This window comes from Dreissena polymorpha, chromosome 3, assembly GCF_020536995.1.
Source record: "Dreissena polymorpha isolate Duluth1 chromosome 3, UMN_Dpol_1.0, whole genome shotgun sequence".
Lineage (NCBI taxonomy): Eukaryota > Metazoa > Mollusca > Bivalvia > Myida > Dreissenidae > Dreissena > Dreissena polymorpha.
Window position 1 is genome coordinate 126,759,034 of NC_068357.1, and position 20,855 is coordinate 126,779,888.

Sequence of the window (20,855 nt, forward strand, 5' to 3'; positions counted from 1 at the left end):
TTCTACTGTATGAAATCCGTTTGATAATGGATGGGAACAATCCTTTCTTTCGTCTTCCCTTGAATATTCACATCTGCAATACAACAAAAATAATAAAAATAATCTTTACTATGAGTGGCCGTAATGCGAGGTTTTCATGCAACATAATTGTATTGTTTTAGTTGTTTCAATAAAACAACTACCAACCTTTGATCTTATGTTACATTACTTCCCTTACGTTTGTTCTTATATATGTTACTTCACATCAGCACCACAACAATAAATTTCGACCACAACATATGCTCGCGACCACAACATTTTCAAAACAGCAGGTACAACGCCTTCTTTTCATAAGAGGTTTCGATATTTTTTGTAGCCGAGCATAGTTATTAAAAAAACGAATATAAAATGGGATTTTCTGTACAAAAATATAGTAATATCGTACAAATATGCGACTTGTTCATTGTCAACATCACAGGAACCAACCTTTGTAAAGTCCTTGATGTTAGGATATCGGATTTTTCTCAAGAATTTTGCCAGAATAGTAAACAATATTAATATTCGTATCGAATAGCATTCCCCGATTTTAAAATTAAGGTCTGTATGTCTTCGGGAAACGTAAAAAACAAAAGCGTACTCACCGTTTGAATCCATTGTTTGAAATTGCCACCACAACGGAAGCTGCATTGCGACATTTTACGCACATAACACGAGCGTTATGGTCGCAATGATTCCACCCCGTGCAACTTAGATATGCGTTGAATTTCTTTTTTCATCTTTGTAATCATAAGCGGAGTTTGTGAGAATCCTGCATGAAATTATGAGAGATTGTTAATCAATGGCATTTTCCTCATTTTTCAAAATCTCAACACTGTAGACAATTAAAAGTAAATTACATCGGTGTTCAAAAGTCGAACTTGATGTCCGGTGACTGTAAGGAATATTAAATACGTTCAAAGAGCGAACAACTGCAGTGCCTTCAGCGCTTTGATTATTTCTTATCTGCGTTCATATTGAAATGACATTTCGTTTTCGAACAGTTATTTTCCTTCATGGTTTAAAGACACCACAGCTTGTACTTTGTCTTGTATTCTACGTTTAATCTTTAATTTTAAATGAATTGAAAGGTGTTCTCTTTTATTATACCCATGATACGTAGTAAAGATGTGCGGTATATTGAAATCACCATTGAAGTCCGTCCTCCGCCCGCCCATCCGTCTGTTGGCCCATCCGTCTGTCCGCAAATCCGTCTGTGTGTCTTTTCAACGTATAACATTCAGACGTGAATGAATTGGTTTTCGAGGTCAAGTTCAAATTGGTTTTCTAAGTTCAAACATACACAAGTAATGCTCCTTTTTTAACTTTGACATTATGTAACAACATGTTATTTGCGCATCTATATGGTTTAATTTAAAAATCTGGAAAACTTAAAAAGGTTTCAGCTTGAAACCTTGTAGGCAGATAGATCTCATGTAGGGGAAGTGCAGTGACAAGAACCGTTACTATTGATGTCATACTTGTATTGTTATTATCCTTTGTTAATGTGTAAGCTTACCTTTTGACCGTAGTAAATATCAACAATAAACGAGGTATCAACTTGAATCAAATTAAGTATGTACATCTCATTGGAGAGACTGAAATCATAACTCGTGCTTCCATAATTTTAGAATTACTGCCGTTCATTAGTTTCATGCGGGGGTATTTCACGACAGTGACAGTTCTAGTTGCTACTAAATTTGAATTGTGATTTTCCAATTAGGTTACTTTTTATTTACTACATGTAAATTTTTCGTGAATGAATTATAGCCAAGTGTGAGGTTTGTAGCTCCATGGAGCCATTTTAAACCCTCAAATTCTTTGAATGGACCTTTCCATGGCATTGACTCATGTGTAACCATTCGTTGAGTGTTTTTATTGTTTACGTCATGGGTATTTACATGTGTTGTGTTTCATACTATTTGGTATTTGGTTCCTCTCTGTGCATATATTTCTGACAAATTGCAATACGGATAACTATAACAATACATGCTACACTCCTATTTATTTTCTTTATTTTGTGCAAGGGAAATAATCAAGAAAATGTTACACTGAAAATCGCCACAGTGGTCTCACATACTTCATATAGCAGGGGAGGTCACTGAAAGCAAGTTTTACCTCCCTTATTAGTAGATACGTCAAATATCTAATTGGTACGCAAATCATTAGACCTACCTATGCGAAAGTGCTGTCATTCAGAGAAAATGCTCATACCAAAATTGATTTTATTTGAAATAATTGTCAATAGTTTATTAGGTAATGTATTGTGAAAATTCACATTACGTCTGAAAGTTGTCAGCTTGTTTAAATTAAAGGAACTTAATCACTTTTTTAATGTGAGGTCTCCGGCTCAGTGCACAGATACATGTGCATTACTGCAGTAAATGTTTTTATGAGCATTTTACCATCCACAATAAAAGAAAACAGCATTGAAGTTGCTCAAATGAAATCTATTTGGTAATTATTAAATTTCTGTATCAAGTTTGTATACATTCTATTCATAATGTTAATGTTATAAAATGTTTTTTTGCCAGTAATATTTTTCAGTGAAAGAAACATCACTGTCTAGTTGTAGAACTTATGTTATGTCAGCATATATTGAACACTAGACATAAGCTTTAAAGGAACTTGTTAAAAAATATCAAAACGAACAATTTAAAACTTTTTGTCTCAGATTCAAAATAGTAAAGAGTATTTTATACTAGGGACCTAATAAATGCTTATGACATATACACAGACCCAAAATATATGTTTATTAATGAATAATTATCATTTGCAATTGACAAAATTATAAACAATGCAAATATGAAACAATTTAATGAGTTGGAGTGTTTCAGTTGGTTTCCTTATATTGTATTACAACACATGGAAAGCTTTTATGGTAATTTATGAAGTGTGAACTGCTGTCTGTTAAATAATAGTCTAGGTGGCTGAGTGGTTAGAGCGATAGCAGTTTAATTCAAAAGATCCTGATGATTAAAGTCCAGGTAATGGTAACTTATATTTGATTCCTGTTAACTTATATTTGTGTACTTATGCTCTAGTAATTTAGCTCTAATTTTTAAATGAACCATTTCATTGATTATTTTTAACTTGAGAAACATTCTGAAAAAATGTTGTATTTACATAGAAAACTGTTATATTTATTATTATGGAAAATAGTAATTATTCCAAGAATACAAGTGCAATAAAAAACTGCCTTCACCATAATCAAAACTGGGAACTTGGGAACACAACTTGTGTCTGTACAGGCTAAACAGGGATGAGACTTTCAGCTTAACCCTTTCAGTGCTGGAACCGAATTTTGAAGGCCTTTGCAAACAGTTTGGATCCAGATGAGATGCCACAGAACGTGGCGTCTCATCAGGATCCAAACTGTTTGCTATTCTGATAGTATTCTTTGAAAAAAATCGAAGAAAATGCTAATTTTAGAAATTCAGCAGACGAAATTTTAGCAGACAGCAAATTTCCCAGCATGCAAAGGGTTAAGTTGAATTTTTTAAAGAAAAAAATCTGTTCAATAAAAAATTAAAAAAGCAAAACGTGTTGTCCCTGGTTAGCCTGTGAAGACAGCACAGGTTAACCTTTTCCCCCATAAGAAGCAAAGTGAAAATGGCTATGAGCAAACAGCATAAAACCAGAACAGCCTGCGAGTAACTTGCAGTCTGTTCAGGTTTAATGCTGTTTGTTGCATGCTCATCAGTATCTTAGGGCTGGAAATGAAACCTTTAAAACTTGAATCTAGTAAGAAAGGTCCCTTAATTAAATTTAACGTTCTAAGGGACAACACATCGTCAAAATATGTATTTAAGTGGTAAATGATTAATCAGGGGCTACACTTATGCACATGCATTTTGATTGGTTAGCCCAAATCTCAGTGAGGCTCATAGTCAGACTTAGTTACATCAAGGTGCAGGAACACGTGACTTAGTTACATCAGGGTGCAGGAACATGTGACTTAGTTACATCAAGGTGCAGGAACATGTGACTTAGTTACATCAAGGTGCAGGAACACGTGACTTAGTTACATCAGGGTGCAGGAACATGTGACTTAGTTACATCAAGGTGCAGGAACACGTGACTTAGTTACAGCAAGGTGCAGGAACATGTGACTTAGTTACATCAGGGTGCAGGAACATGTGACTTAGTGACATCAGGGTGTAGGAACATGTGACTTAGTTACATCAGGGTGCAGGAACCTGTGACTTAGTTACATCAGGGTGCAGGAACATGTGACTTAGTTACATCAAGGTGCAGGAACATGTGACTTAGTTACATCAAGGTGCAGGAACATGTGACTTAGTTACATCAGGGTGCAGGAACATGTGACTTAGTTACATCAGGGTGCAGGAACATGTGATTTAGTTACATCAGGGTGCAGGAACACGTGACTTAGTTACATCAAGGTGCAGGAACATGTGACTTAGTTACATCAAGGTGCAGGAACATGTGACTTAGTTACATCAGGGTGCAGGAACACGTGACTTAGTTACATCAAGGTGCAGGAACATGTGACTTAGTTACATCAGTGTGCAGGAAGACGTGACTTAGTTACATCAAGGTGCAGGAACACGTGACTTAGTTACATCAAGGTGCAGGAACACATGACTTAGTTACATGAAGGTGCAGGAACATGTGACTTAGTTACATCAGGGTGCAGGAACACGTGACTTAGTTACATCAGGGAGCAGGAACACGTGACTTTGTTACATCAGGGTGCAGGAAGACGGGACTTAGTTACATCAGGGAACAGGAACACGGGACTTAGTTACATCAGGAAGCAGGAACACGTGACTGTGGAAACCGGTAACAGGTTCTTTTTTCAAATAAATTTGAAAACAACTTTTCTTAAGACTTTTATGCTGCTTATGGCAGTGCGAAATACATCAGAATTCCTTTATTTAATATTCATGTGTTCTTGTTCAAAAATTCTGTGTGTACTGCATTCATTTATACGGTTATGCTTTATGCAACGTGAAATTTTGACACCTATTTCAGACGTGTTCAAAGATTAATCATTAACTTTTTTACCTTATGAGAGCGGCACGAACTGCAATAAAAACTGTCTTTTATCCATTAAGATTTTTATAAATGGGTTTCAATAACTTAAGATATTTGCAAAAGAAAAGTTCTTAACGGTTTGTTCATAGTCTGTCCAGCCCGTGTGTAAACCCCTGAAAACCCTGTTGATTATGCACGCCGTACATGCCTTACGTCTGTAACACGTGATACACACTTTTGAGACACATATTTTTTTTAGATGGGAGAATGACATAGCATCTGTACCCGAATAACACTACAATGCATATAAAGATAACTTGGACCAGAATCCATTTCAAATGAATGTGGTGCTGCATTCCGGTTAATAATGCGCTTGCAACCAGATAAACACATCTACAATTATTTGCAGGTAAACTATTTATTCCTATGTTTTATGTAATGTTTTGAAAAACGGACTAATCCTTTTGAAGACATGCTGATGCTGTACAATCATTAAATTTATTGGCATGTAATTTCTAATTAAAATAGATTTGACAAGTAAATTCTTATTTAAAAAAAAAGAGGAATTTTGCTTCTATCCATTTCTAATATGTTTGTGTTAAATTTGTAGATGGGTCAAACAAAAAAAGTCCACACAATTTAATGTCTCACACATTTTAATGATTTTACAGTTGTTTTTTTATCTGGACCCCACAAGTTGTGTTGTTGATCATCTAATACTCTTAAAAGTATTTTCTTCAATAAGTTATTTTACTGCTCTTTAACTTTTTTTCTGGGCGTCTTTCTTAACTTATTTCACACTTATTTGATGGTTAAGCCTGTTTGTTGATTAATTTTCATGAGGAATTTTAGGTACTTCACTGTCTCTCAGTGGAGAGTGAGGATGGCTGCTGTATCACACGTTGCATGATATTTATGTGATGTTACACTGCACAAATAACAGTGAATGTAGTACTTTTGTGATTAGAAAGTTTAGTTGAAAGGAATATGGAATTAGTTCTAAGTGTTACAAATTGAATTTTCAAATCAGCGAATTATGTCCCTCTAAAGTTGATTGTTAATTAATTGTGTCTCCCAATGAGGTATTCACCTTCAATTAAGTTTTTAATGTTCATTATGTCCTGTATGTAAAACAAACTTTTGAATAGATGTCCATAATCCACACTTAAGAGAGATTTTTTACTTTCTTTCATTATACAAATTCATTTAAATGAGTCCATGCCTACAACCACACACAGCTGTACATCAATAACTCATTCAATAAATTACAACATCAAAAATCACTTAAAACCTCTTAGCCCTAAGATTATTGATCGTTATTTTTGTTCATCTACCATTATTATTATTTATATTAATAAACCATGTCTGAAAGGTTTATCCTATATATTTTAGCTTACTTTTAGTGCAGTAAAGCTTCTACATGAAGGAGCAAATTTACGCTACTGTGTCGGTACTACCCTCCGATCAATAGACTGTCTTAGTTGTCAACCATGTGACCGACCGAAACTAATGACGCTACAACAGGGTAAACTTGTGGGTATTTCAGCTATTGTGTATACCAGTTTGTTTGTTGACATTGACGTAAAGCTGTGCTTTGCCGTGGAAATTATCAATACAGTTGCATTGCCATATAAAGTGCCACACATAAAACTGTCCTTCTCTAACTATATTAACCCTTTCCATGCTGGGAAGTTTGTCGTCTGCTAAAATGTTGTCTTCTGAATTTCTAAAAGTAGCATTTTCTTAGATTTTTTTCAAAGAATACTATCAAAATAGCAAACAGTTTGGATCCTGATGAGACGCCATGTTCTGTGGTGTCTCATCTGGATCCAAACTGTTTGCAAAGGCCTTCAAAATTCGGTTCCAGCACTGAAAGAGTTAACTATTCAATCGTGAATGTACAAGAGGTCACTATTTTCATGGACCAACTGCACTTTAAATGGACCGTACAAGCTGAATATTTACAGAATGATGATGCAGTACTTTTCTAGTTGTATGATTTTTCGAATTATAACACAGGATAATCCATTGCACATGATGAAAATCTTTGGTAGATTATTAGAATCAGAAAATTTCACTTCAGGCCAGATGCCCTTATGCTTACTTCTGATTGATGGTCTATTCCCCGTCATGATATTATGTGCGTGTTTCGTTGGCTGGGCACCCGCACTACACTAACCAGGTCGGCAGCCCCAAACTGTATGAACGAATCTCTTCCATCAGCTTTGGTCCAATAAAGGGCTACTTATAGCTGGTTTCAAATGTTTCAAAGGACCATCAGTAGGGTTTTCTATTTTCAACAGGTCTTAATCAGTAATAAATCGACTATTATGGAATGTTAATGATATAATGAACTATAGAAATGTGCTATGCCAAGTCATGTACATTTCATAAAGAATAAATATTATCAAACACACCAGTCATGAGATATTGCTTAACCCTTTGCATGCTGGGAAATTTGTCGTCTGCTAAAATGTTGTCTGCAGAATTTCTAAAATTAGCATTTTCTTCATTTTTTTCAAAGAATATCAGAATAGCAAACAGTTTAGATCCTGATGAGACGCCACGTTCTGTGGTGTCTTATCTGAATCCAAACTGTTTGCAAAGGCCTTCAAAATTCGGTTCCCGCACTGAAAGGGTTAAACAAGTTGGCCAATAAAAATCACAATAGGTTTAAATTAGTCAAAGCCATTTAAAATGACTACATACAAAAATGAATCCAACAAAACTTTCTGTACTTTGTATTATAAAATAAAGCTTTTTAATTTGAATGTACAAAATACTTACAATTCTGATAAAAACATAGATTTGGAAATAGGCCAATTGATATGTATTACAAAAACTAATGATTTCTTTTATTATGTATGCCTTAATATAACTGTTATCTTATTACTATGTTAGTGTTGATCTTTTTAAGTCAGTTTAAAAAATCAAAGTAAACCAGTTTTGATCACATATTTCTTTTAAGTTTCTAAAAAGAAAATTAACTTAAGTAGTTTTTGTTTTTCTTCTTTTAACCCTTTGCATGCTGGGTAATTTGTCTTCTGCTAAAATGTCGTCTGCTGAATTTCTAAAATAAGCATTTTCTTCATTTTTTTTCAAAGAATACTATCAGAATAGCAAACAGTTTGGATCCAGATGAGACGCCACGTTCTGTGGCGTCTCATCTGGATCCAAACTGTTTGCAAAGGCCTTTAAAATTCGGCTCCAGCGCTTTAAGGGTTAAGCCTTTGATTATTTTAAAGCACACATAACCAATAATATTTATGATATTAAGAAGTAGCTTACTTAAGTATTTTAATTTAACATGTTTTGTACACTTGAATAATTGTCCACACTCAATTGCAACTCATAGAAAATAATGTATGATTGATAATTAGCATGTAAACAAATTGAAGAGTCTAATCTTTAATTGTATTACAATTTATATGAAAAGAATTCAGTTCTTTCACACAAATATTACTATAACTGATAGAAATTGTTTTTGTTGCTTTCAGTAAAGTGCCTCTCCATTGTTGGTAGTCTTTCTAGACTGGCCTTATAGGGTAAACATTTCATCTCAGGACAACTCATGCCTGGGTATAAACGGCTTAATGTGCACAGGTAAATCTAGTATTGAACACTTCAAAATATTGATCAGTTCCAATCCATATACCTAAACGGCAGCCATGATAGTGTGAGCAATATTGCTGGCTGGACAGTGAATATTTATTTTTTCGTACATTTTTATATAGACATTATCGACAATGGACTGTATGGTACCTACTCACAGTGCGCTCTGGACAGGGGCCCAATCTTTGGGCCTGCCAACCTTTCAGCAGAGAAATTACATCTCAAATTTCTACTTCTCTCAAAAGAGACCATTTGGGTCATCATTTTACCCAGGTAAGTAAATATGTTGGGACATTTCTTTTGTATTGAAGATTTTGCCATTATTTTCATATTAATCAAAGGGATTTTTTAAAGGAAATATTTATCAGAAGATAAACAAGTTTATTAACAAAATGTATTAAAATTATTAAGAGTGGTTTTAGTTTCTATAAAATGAAAAGTAATTTTGTGTAAATTATTTAAAAATTATAAGAGAACGATAAAGATACATGTCAATGTATATATGATATAGAATATTATATGATTTAAAAGAAAATAAATACACTGTGTACACTTCTTTTTTTTATCCTTTATTGAATTTTAAATTAAGAGCATTGTTTCTAAGTCATCCCTACATTTTACAAGTTGGTATAATTTAATTTCATATTTTAATGTCAATATAATTATTATGTTATATTGTATAATTTATTACAACTTTTTAAATTAATTAAATCAAATAAATCAAAGATAATGACACTTGTTTAGAGTGAAACATACATTTTAGACAGAAATGTCAACAAATGTTGATTTGAAAAATGTTGGTGAACAAAGTTAAATTAAAAAATACATGTATTAAGCATGCTTAATTTTAACCATTTACAAATTATTTCAACATATATTTATTTTGCTGCAACCTTTATTTAAGCTCAAATAAAATCAGTACGTAATGTATTAATAATTGTTAACAGGGAAATAAAAGTATTACCCTAAATATAAAGTATAACATTATATTTTGAACAGCCAATAGACATTTGCGTGGCAAAAGATTAATATTATTTATATAGGTGTCCAGCTTTTTGGTCAAATGTCCCGACATTTTTTATGGAATGTCCCCGAAAAATTCTGGCATGTGTGATAATTTATCAATAATGAAATAAAATATACATATTATATCATATTGATATACAACTGTAAATAACAATTTTTTTATACAAATCATAATTGTGATGGTATATTAATGTACGTATAATGACATGGTCTTATGCAATATGCGGCCAGAGTAGCCCCAGACCAGCCTGTGCAATTGCGCAGTCTGGTCACACTAAACTGTCAGCTAACGAGATCACCAAACCTTTCATTACTTTTAAGCTGACAGCAAAGCCACTGACCAGACTGCCCCCCCACTGGTCTGGAGCTAAACTGGCTGCCTCAGGCATAATACCCATTTTGGCATGACCCAACTCAATCGGTATTAATTAAAAAATCATGATACACAATTGTTGCTGATTATGAAAAAAACGCAATTATTTAATTTACCACCCTAAGATCACCAATGTTGTCTAAGGCATTAAACCTTTTTACATATTGGATATGTATTTTTACGCATATTTAAGTCAGTCCCTTAGAAAGTTAAATTTCATTAAAGACCTTTCTTCCTAGATTCAAGGTTTAGAGGCTTCATTTTCAACCCTTAGATACTGATGAGCAGCAAGCAGCATAAAACCTGAACAGACTGCAATTTACTTGGTTTTATGCTGTTTGTACATAGCCATTTTTACTTTGCCTCTGAGTAGGAAAGGAACTTCACCTTTTGAATGCTGGGAAATTTGTTGTCTGCTAAAATGTCTTCTGCTGAATTTCTAAAATTAGCATTTTCTTCGATTTTTTTCAAAGATTATTATCAGAATAGCAAACAGTTTGGATCCTGATGAGACGCCATGTTCTGTGGCGTCTCATCTGGATCCAAACTGTTTGCAAAGGCCTTCAAAATTCGGTTCCCGCACTGAAAGGGTTAAGGTACACAATAAAGTGTTCATGTGCAGTGACTCACAATTTTACCAAAAGAGGATTAAATTTGTGTAAGAAAACAGAATTGAAGCTTCTTAATGGAGATTAGTCTGTTGATCTTATGTTGTACAGGCATACAAGCTGTGGTGGCAATGTTCAGCCTTATGTTGTACAGGCATACAAGCTGTGGTGGCAATGTTCAGCCTTATGTTGTTCAGGCATACAAGTTGTGGTGGCAATGTTCTGTTGTACAGGCATACAAGTTGTGGTGGCAATGTTCAGCTTATCAAATTTTAAGATTCAATACATTTTGAAGTGTGGGATGTTTAAGTAAGATATTTATTCAGTATCCCTGAATGTTTTTTTCATTCAATTATACCATTATTTATTTAAAAGAAACATTTTTGATAAACTTCTTGTAAACTCTTTAATTTCTTATTGTCCTTTATTTTAGGAACATGTGTCAATAATATATATATATATATATATATATATATATATAAATATATATTTTTTTTAATTCTATTGTGACTTCAGTATATCTTTAATGAGCTATGCCCCAAAATTCAAATCAGTTTTAATGTATGAGCCGCGTTCTGCGAAAATAGTGCTTAATGTATGTGCTGCAAATAGTGCTTAATGTGTGTGCTGCAAATAGTGCTTAATGTGTGTGCTGCAAATAGTGCTTAATGTATGTGCTGCAAATAGTGCTTAATGTATGTGCTGCAAATAGTGCTTAATGTGTGTGCTGCAAATAGTGCTTAATGTGTGTGCTGCAAATAGTGCTTAATGTGTGTGCTGCAAATAGTGCTTAATGTGTGTGCTGCAAAAAGTACTTAATGTGTGTGCTGCAAATAGTGCTCAATGTGTGTGCTGCAAATAGTGCTTAATGTGTGTGCTGCAAATAGTGCTTAATGTGTGTGCTGCAAATAGTGCTTAATGTGTGTGCTGCAAATAGTGCTTAATGTGTGTGCTGCAAATAGTGCTTAATGTGTGTGCTGCAAATAGTGCTTAATGTGTGTGCTGCAAATAGTGCTTAATGTGTGCTGCAAATAGTGCTTAATGTGTGTGCTGCAAATAGTGCTTAATGTGTGTGCTGCAAATAGTGCTTAATGTGTGTGCTGCAAATAGTGCTTAATGTGTGTGCTGCAAATAGTGCTTAATGTGTGTGCTGCAAATAGTGCTTAATGTGTGTGCTGCAAATAGTGCTCAATGTGTGTGCTGCAAATAGTGCTTAATGTGTGTGCTGCAAATAGTGCTTAATGTGTGCGCTGCAAATAGTGCTTAATGTGTGTGCTGCAAATAGTGCTCAATGTGTGTGCTGCAAATAGTGCTTAATGTGTGTGCTGCAAATAGTGCTTAATGTGTGTGCTGCAAATAGTGCTTAATGTGTGTGCTGCAAATAGTGCTCAATGTGTGTGCTGCAAATAGTGCTCAATGTGTGTGCTGCAAATAGTGCTCAATGTGTGTGCTGCAAATAGTGCTTAATGTGTGTGCTGCAAATAGTGCTTAATGTGTGTGCTGCAAATAGTGCTCAATGTGTGTGCTGCAAATAGTGCTTAATGTGTGTGCTGCAAATAGTGCTTAATGTGTGTGCTGCAAATAGTGCTTAATGTGTGTGCTGCAAATAGTGCTTAATATGTGTGCTGCAAATAGTGCTTAATGTGTGTGCTGCAAATAGTGCTTAATGTGCGTGCTGCAAATAGTGCTTAATGTGTGTGCTGCAAATAGTGCTTAATGTGTGTGCTGCAAATAGTGCTCAATGTGTGTGCTGCAAATAGTGCTTAATGTGTGTGCTGCAAATAGTGCTTCAATGTGTGTGCTGCAAATAGTGCTTAATGTGTGTGCTGCAAATAGTGCTCAATGTGTGTGCTGCAAATAGTGCTCAATGTGTGTGCTGCAAATAGTGCTCAATGTGTGTGCTGCAAATAGTGCTTAATGTGTGTGCTGCAAATAGTGCTTAATGTGTGTGCTGCAAATAGTGCTCAATGTGTGTGCTGCAAATAGTGCTTAATGTGTGTGCTGCAAATAGTGCTTAATGTGTGTGCTGCAAATAGTGCTTAATGTGTGTGCTGCAAATAGTGCTTAATGTGTGTGCTGCAAATAGTGCTTAATGTGTGTGCTGCAAATAGTGCTTAATGTGTGTGCTGCAAATAGTGCTTAATGTGTGTGCTGCAAATAGTGCTTAATGTGTGTGCTGCAAATAGTGCTTAATGTGTGTGCTGCAAATAGTGCTCAATGTGTGTGCTGCAAATAGTGCTTAATGTGTGTGCTGCAAATAGTGCTTAATGTGTGTGCTGCAAATAGTGCTTAATGTGTGTGCTGCAAATAGTGCTTAATGTGTGTGCTGCAAATAGTGCTTAATGTGTGTGCTGCAAATAGTGCTTAATGTGTGTGCTGCACAGGCTTATCTGGGATGAAATGATACGCACATGCATTAAGCGCTTGTTTTTCTAATGCAAGGCTCACTTGGAAAACTCTTCTTTACTGCTGTATTTTTCTAAAAATAAGATTTCTAGGGTCATGATTACATCAGGGTTGGTTTAATAATTCAATCAGTATTAAGTAATTGATAAGTTTTTTGGACTTAAAGCAGATTATTGAAATAAATTAATGGTGTCCCACCTACAATAAAAAGACATTAAATGATTTATGACATCTGATAATCCAGGGTATCAATACAACATCATAATGGTGTTCTTAAATGTTCTATTAAATGGCTTTACATAATAATTAAGGTTTGAATAAGCTTCGCTAAAATTAAAATATTATATTTACTGCCAGCGCATTCTGTAAGCCTTTTATAAGGATGATTTATACATTTTGCAAATGTGTTTTTATCAATGCTATTGAATTATAAATTGAAAACTATTTATACGTACATTTTAAAATATTGATTTTGACATAACCATAGAATGCTGTTGTTCAAATTAAAAAAATTATGATTTTATTTTCATAAAAGGTTGTAACCCTTTACACCTATGTTAAGTGTTGGGCACTTAATGTGCAGCCATTTGCCTTCAATTTCATATAAATCATGGCCTATACAGAGCTATAAACATGACTCTAACAGGCTCTCTTAACCAACAAGTGTGTTTTGCTTTACTGCAATTGTGTGTAGGTGTAGCTGTCAATGCATTTCATGTTTTATTATTGCAGTCCATAAATCAAAAACATATGTCATCATGAAATATCTTTTCAAAAAGCCTTCATACTGCAATATCTCCAATAATAATAAAACTTGATGTTATATGGCTGATTACTTATGATGTTCAAGAGAGGAACAAATTGCACATTTGGTATGTAACTTATAATATCACAGCTGCTAAATACTGCATTGCAACATAAGTAATACTACCTTGACAATTGTTACTATTTAAAATAAAAAACCCAATTAATACCATTAATGAACTATTTAAATAATGTCTATGATATTTGAGAATTTAACACTTATTTTTTTAATTTTAATAATTAATATATTCATCGAATGGATAGAATAGTGAATTCTTCTGTGAATTAAATAACAATATATCAAATAGCAAAACATAAGTGTTGGAGTGTTAATGAAAAGGGAAAATTTTTCTTTCCATAAAGTTTATTGTAAGACTACTGTTTATTTAACCCTTTCAGTGCGGGAACCGAATTTAAAAGGCCTTTGCAAACAGTTTGGATCCAGATGAGACGCCACAGAACGTGGCGTCTCATCTGGATCCAAACTGTTTGCTGTTCTGATAGTATTCTTTGAAAAAAATCGAAGAAAATGCTAATTTTAGAAATTCTGCAGACGACATTTTAGCAGACGACAAATTTCCCAGCATGCAAAGGGTTAACTCTAAATGATATCGAGATACATATTTTATGTTCTAATCGTTCAATTATAATCACTTCATCTGTCATTGAATGTGTTTCCAATATTTCATTCCATAACTCATTGGATGCAGCCTTGAACTTGTTAAATTCTTTTATGTCATCAATGACATCATGCCTTTCACAATTTTCCACTGACGGTGTTTGATTTTGGTGTTGTATTGTGTGTTTTATATTCTTCATTGATATATTATTTGCAAATATTTGCAGAAAAAAGTTATTTTCAACTTTCGTATAATAAACACAGAACTGTGTTATATGAACCAAATGAAAACAGTAACAAAACTTTTATAAATAAGGTTTGAAAATAAAGTAAGGATCAACAATAATTTTGAGGTTTTTTTTGCCTGTATAATTGATATTAGCAGGAATAAAACTGCCGGTCAATTGGTAAACAAGTCACAGTAAAAAATGCAACTATTTCATTCATGATGAGTTTTTTTGAAAATCAAATTGACATGCGTACATTGACGGCTTTATTGACATGCGTACATTGACGGCTTTATTGACATGCGTACATTGACGGCTTTATTGACATGCGTACATTGACGGCTTTTGTTTAAAAGTTATTTTGACAGAAGAAGAAACTTGAAACCAGGAAAAAATCCTTTAAATGGATTAATATCCCATTAACCACTGGTCCAAATGTGTTGAACAAAAGACGAATCTGATCAAATATCATATCTTATGCTATGATATTGTTTATCTTGAATTGTTAATCTAAAGCAACAGATTGTTTTCTTGTTAATAAAATAGTTGACGTATCCTTTTAAATTGAAAGGGATGAGTTAAAAACTATTGTATTTCGTATAAAAATGTGGAGAATGTAAAACAGTCTTGCATCCACTCTTAATTGTTCTTTGTACAATATGAAAGGTTGCATAGAGCATTATTGAGTTCAAAGGCAAAATTAATGCGTATTTTCCTCAAGAAAGATCACATAGATTTGAAGCAATAAGTACAAGAGATGAAATTGAATACACTTATTGACAGCTAAAATTGTATATTTTGTAATTCAATACTTTTAGCTACTAGTGTTAATATTTATTTAAGGACTGTATATGGCCATACAGGTTTTTAGTTAAGAGAAGGCATTCTTTTGTGTAATGGATTGCCTCACATCAAACATTGAGCAATATGACCTGACCTGACCTTTAAAGAACAAAGGAGCTTAACACTTGCAAAGGGACTCTTTAAATAAAACTTTCTAGTTTTCTGCTTAAAGTGTCATCCCAGATTAGCCTGTGCAGACCGCACAGGCTAATCAGGGACAACACTTTCCACAAAACCTGGATTTTTGCTAAGAAGCGACATGCTTGAAACGAAAAATATTATTCAAGCGGAAAGTGGCACTTTACTCACATGTATTAAACCCCCTTTTCACAGAGCACGGCTCATAAAGTTATACCAGGACAATGCCTGTGTGCAATGTTACCCTCTCAGGCAGACTTAACTCTGTTCCAAGATGGAAATTTATATGAGACTTCCTCTCTAAAAACTGGGCTTATTGAATGTGCTTCACACAGGCTATCTGCAGGGATGACACCATCTGCTTGTAGTGGTTTGTCATTTAGAAGGTTTTTTGTAACATTTTGTTAATTCATGCATAAATTACATACTGTCAGCTTCGACACTGCAATTAAAACGTAAGAGTAACTCCACCAGTAACAACTTTCTAAGGGACTACAAACCCGTCAAAGCACGTATCTTAGCGGTAAAGGGTTAAGAACATGTTTCAAAACAAATTCTTAATTTACTAAAATTTCATAATATTTTTTGCACCTGTACTGGTAAATTAAAACTGCATGCATATTTTAAAATTGGTTTATACTATTTATGCAGTCATTAATTAAAAGTGTGATATACTTAAAGTTCCTGTTATATCATTACATGTTTGACTTTATCATGCATTTGTTACAGATCAAAATTTTGGAACATATTGTTTAGCTTGATATAATGTACTGGTGCTATGAATAGTTTTGTTGAATCACTTCCAACTGATTTTGTCCTGGCCTCAAGCCCATATGCTTATCAGCCATTTTGTCATTTACTGTTGACATGAAATCTTGTAAATCTATTGTACTCCGACTGCATGCTTTAAGATTGCTTTTCATGGTTCAAATATCTCATGGCTTGACATAATTCCTTTTGTTTCTTTCGTCAATACTGCATAAGTTTTGTTAATCATATAATATGTTTTTGTCAGGTGCTGTAGAATTAAACTGCTTATATGTTATGAATGGGGTCTGTGTCTTAATATACTTTTTTTTGGTAGTTAGCATTCAGCAAAATTAATAATTTGTCCTCAAGTTAAGTTTCATGAATACTCATGTAAATATGATACATTTGCTTTTGACAGGTACTCATTTTTATTTTAAGATTTTAAATTATATGTTAACCCCCTAAATTGTGTTTTTGTTGCTTTTTGTTTTGTCAAGGGAAGTCCAGGAGCATTGTCCATCCGTCTCTCACTTTTAATTGTGGGGACAATAACAAAAGAAGTTGAAGGGATTCATTATATATGACATACAAGCTGCCTTCTGCGAAAACGGTGCTTATAATGCATGTGCATTAAGTGTCAACACAGGCTAATCAGGGATGACACTTACTGCCTTACTGCCTTAACTGGATTTTTGATTAGAAGAAACTTCCTGAAAACGATTCCATGAAAATGGATAGTATAAGCCCTGATAAGCCTGTGCAGACTGCACAGGCTGATCTGGGCAACACTCTTTGGACATGCATTATGTTCAGTTTTCCCAGAGGGAGCCTTATATAATCACTTATTCTAAGACCCAACCTGTGAAAAAATCAATGTTCAGTTACCAGGCCACACCCTGCTAGCTTAATTGGTACCGCAATTGACTCTGACAATATGTGGTTCATATCTTTGAATCCCACACCAGACACACACATTTTGTGTTATGATTGGTCATGAAATTTAATTTCTAGGGCCAAATCTCACCATGCCTATGATTCAACATAGTTACAGGCATATCTTTACTTAACCCTTTGTCTCTCAGAAGCAAAGTGAAAATGGCTATGTGCAAACAGCATAAAACCAGAACAGCCTTCGAGTAACTGGCAGTCTGTTCAGGTTTTATGCAGTTTGCTGCTCATCAGTATCTAAGGGTTGGAATTAAAGCCTTTAAAACTTGAATCTAATAAGAAAGGTAAGAAATGAAATTTAAAGGGCTACACATTCGTAAAAATACATATCTAAGTGGTAAAGGGTTTAAATACTGGTAAATGTTGGTCGGAAATAGCCTGCCCGTAAATGGGTGGGTAGGTTATCTGACTTCTGCAGTTATTACTGAAATACAATGAGCCTTGTTCTTGAATGTGCGTAAATTGTCATCCCAGATTAGCCTGTGTAGTCTGCACAGGCTATTAAGAGACAACACTTTTGCTTTTAAAAAATAACTGCATGCTCCTTTCCAGGCATGGGCCTGTTATTCCCCAATGACGATGTGGACTATCCCACTGACAAAATGGGCGACATGACGATGCCATACCCTGGTATGATGGACCCTCTTGGAGAGCTGAAACTCTGCGTTGTGTGCGGTGAACGCGCCAGTGGCTTCTACTTTGGAGCTCTTGTCTGTCTTCCATGCAAGGTATGCGTTAGATAGAGGCAGCAGACGTGTATGTCAAATATTACATTTCTGTATTCATTTTACCTCATATTGCATTTCCTTGACATGAGAAATATAATAAAATGGCAAGCACTGAGAGCAATGCAGGATTGTAAAACAATGAAATAAATTTGAGCCAAATCATGCAAAAATGGGTCTTATGCCAATCATGCAGAAATGGTAATATACCAATCATGCAGAAATGGTACTAATGCCAATCATGCAGAAATGGTACTTATGCCAATCATGCAGAAATAGTACTAATGCCAATCCTGCAAAAATGGTACGAATGCCAATCATGCAGAAATGGTACTAATGCCAATCGTGCAGAAATGGTACTAATGCCAATCATGCAGAAATGGTACTTATGCCAATCATGCAGAAATAGTACTAATGCCAATCATGCAGAAATAGTACTAATGCCAATCCTGCAAAAATGGTACTAATGCCAATCATGCAGAAATAGTACTAATGCCAATCATGCAGAAATAGTACTAATGCCAATCATGCAGAAATAGTACTTATGTCAATCATGCAGAAATAGTACTAATGCCAATCCTGCAAAAATGGTACGAATGCCAATCATGCAGAAATGGTACTAATGCCAATCGTGCAGAAATGGTACTAATGCCAATCATGCAGAAATGGTACTAATGCCAATCATGCAGAAATGGTACTAATGCCAATCATGCAGAAATGGTACTAATGCCAATCATGCAGAAATGGTACGAATGCCAATCATGCAGAAATGGTACTAATGCCAATCGTGCAGAAATGGTACTAATGCCAATCCTGCAAAAATGGTACGAATGCCAATCATGCAGAAATGGTACTAATGCCAATCATGCAGAAATGGTACTAATGCCAATCATGCAGAAATGGTACGAATGCCAATCATGCAGAAATGGGTCTTATGCCATGTCTGACCACCATTCTAAGCTCCAGACCTCCCATGCATTTTCACAAATTGATCAGGAGCTATGCTGTCTACAAATGAGACTGTGAAACCTTGCGTGATCTATAGTGGACAGGGTAGCCATATTTGGCATAAGACCCATTTTTGTATGAGCTGGCTCGAATTCACTCTATATTTATACAGGACTGCCTTTCCATTTATATATTTGTGTTATATGTTAATCATTACTAACAGTCCCTTTCTTTCATTTAAAGTTTTAAACATTATAATGTGAAAAGATATCAAATAGTGACTTATGGCTTCATGGATCGACCATTTGTTGAAGTATATTTCCATATTTTTTGTGCTGGCAAGTCTTCTGACTCTCATATTTGCTTCTTCATGTTTAAATCAACACATGACAAGTTAAATTTCAACCTTACAACTATTGTGGTAAAACACAAGTACAATACAAGTATTATTCATCATTTGAAATTTAACTCTTGGCAAATATTTACTTTATGAATGTTTTTGAGAAGTTACAAGTAGGACATATTTGTACATGTACTTTGTTCTCTATAAAGTATTTTTTAGAACATAATAGACCATAATATCACTCGATTTTATAGTCAGATGAAAAAGTTTTTTTTCTCATGTTTGTCAGCTACCTCAATGTGACTCTATGTTATTACAATGTTTAAACTTGTTTTCGCAATTGAACGTTGTTAAATATATCAATATTGACTTATTGTCCATTAACAATTTTATGAATCGGTCAAGAAATTTTTTATTTGTTTTTCTGTAAACAAATTTTTTAAGTTTTGGTCCTCAGTGTATGGAGCCATAGGAGTTTTAGATAAACTTATTTTATTTACAAGTGAAAAACCAAAAAAGGGTTGCTTATTTAAGGTTTTTGCAGAAATAACCCTTTTCCACTAAGAAGCAAAGTAAAAATTGCTATGTGCAAACAGCATAAAACCAGAACAGCCTGCGAGTAACTCACAGTCTGTTCAGGTTTTGTGCTGTTTGTTGTCTGCGAGTACCACCTAGAAACATATTTTGACGCATTTGTAGTCCCTTAGAAAGTTTAATTTAATTAAAGGTCTTTCTTCCTAAATTCAAGTTTTAAAGGCTTCATTTCAACCCTTAGATACTGATGAGCAGCAAACAGCATAAAACCTGAACAGACTGCGAGTTACTCGCAGGATTTTCTGGTTTCATGCTGCTTGCACATAGCACATTCACTTTGCTTCTGAGTGGGAAAGTGTTAAGTGTTAAGATACAATAATGTCATGCTTGATTCTCGCATTTTAAAGAAAACACTTCTTACAACCAATGTGCAAACGGCAAAATAGATTAAAGTTGTCCTTGGTATGAAATTGTGTTTTAAGTTTGTTTCTTTGAAGGTCATTACTTCAACTGTAATGCCGATCACCTGCAGATCCAAAAACTTGAGAAAGCTTAAGGATATTTTGAATGTAGTTAATGGTTGCATGGGGATTAAATAGTGGTTTAAAACTTGTGGTCTTCAACTTGATGAGATGTATTGAGCAGTCTGAATTGTCCATCAAGAAGGGACCAGTCCAAAATACTTATCTGGTCAAGTGTGATAAGTACCTGTAGTAAAGTTTAGGAAACATGTGGGTTTTTTTTATGTAAAAGTGAAGCAAAAGAACCACTTAAAATTTTGTTGTTTTCACGTGCATGTTTTCCTAATACACTTCCATTCTCTTCTTTATCCTTCTATTGAAAAAAGTGTCATCGACACTTTGTACCAGTAATCAATTTTCAGCATTTGCATCATTACAAAATAATTGTTTATTCTCAGGTGATTTATATCGGTA

The 20,855-nt window shown here is 34.3% G+C and overlaps 1 protein-coding gene and 1 long non-coding RNA gene across 2 annotated transcripts in view; both read left to right on the forward strand.

The window, feature by feature from the left end:
- The first annotated feature begins 2,493 nt into the window (after window positions 1-2,493).
- Window positions 2,494-6,770, forward strand: LOC127871382 (uncharacterized). Its single transcript, XR_008045309.1, has 4 exons — window positions 2,494-3,002; window positions 3,882-4,821; window positions 5,276-5,425; window positions 6,409-6,770. It is a non-coding gene; the product is annotated as an uncharacterized LOC127871382 (long non-coding RNA).
- A 1,864-nt stretch (window positions 6,771-8,634) lies between these two features.
- Window positions 8,635-20,855, forward strand: part of LOC127871357 (uncharacterized) — a 54,960-nt gene continuing 42,739 nt past the window's right edge. Inside the window, exons 1-2 of the mRNA XM_052414166.1 lie at window positions 8,635-8,901; window positions 17,923-18,098. Of these exons, the coding sequence (XP_052270126.1) occupies window positions 8,763-8,901; window positions 17,923-18,098 (315 nt within the window). The 5' untranslated portion in view covers window positions 8,635-8,762. The remainder of the gene's footprint in view (window positions 8,902-17,922; window positions 18,099-20,855) is intronic.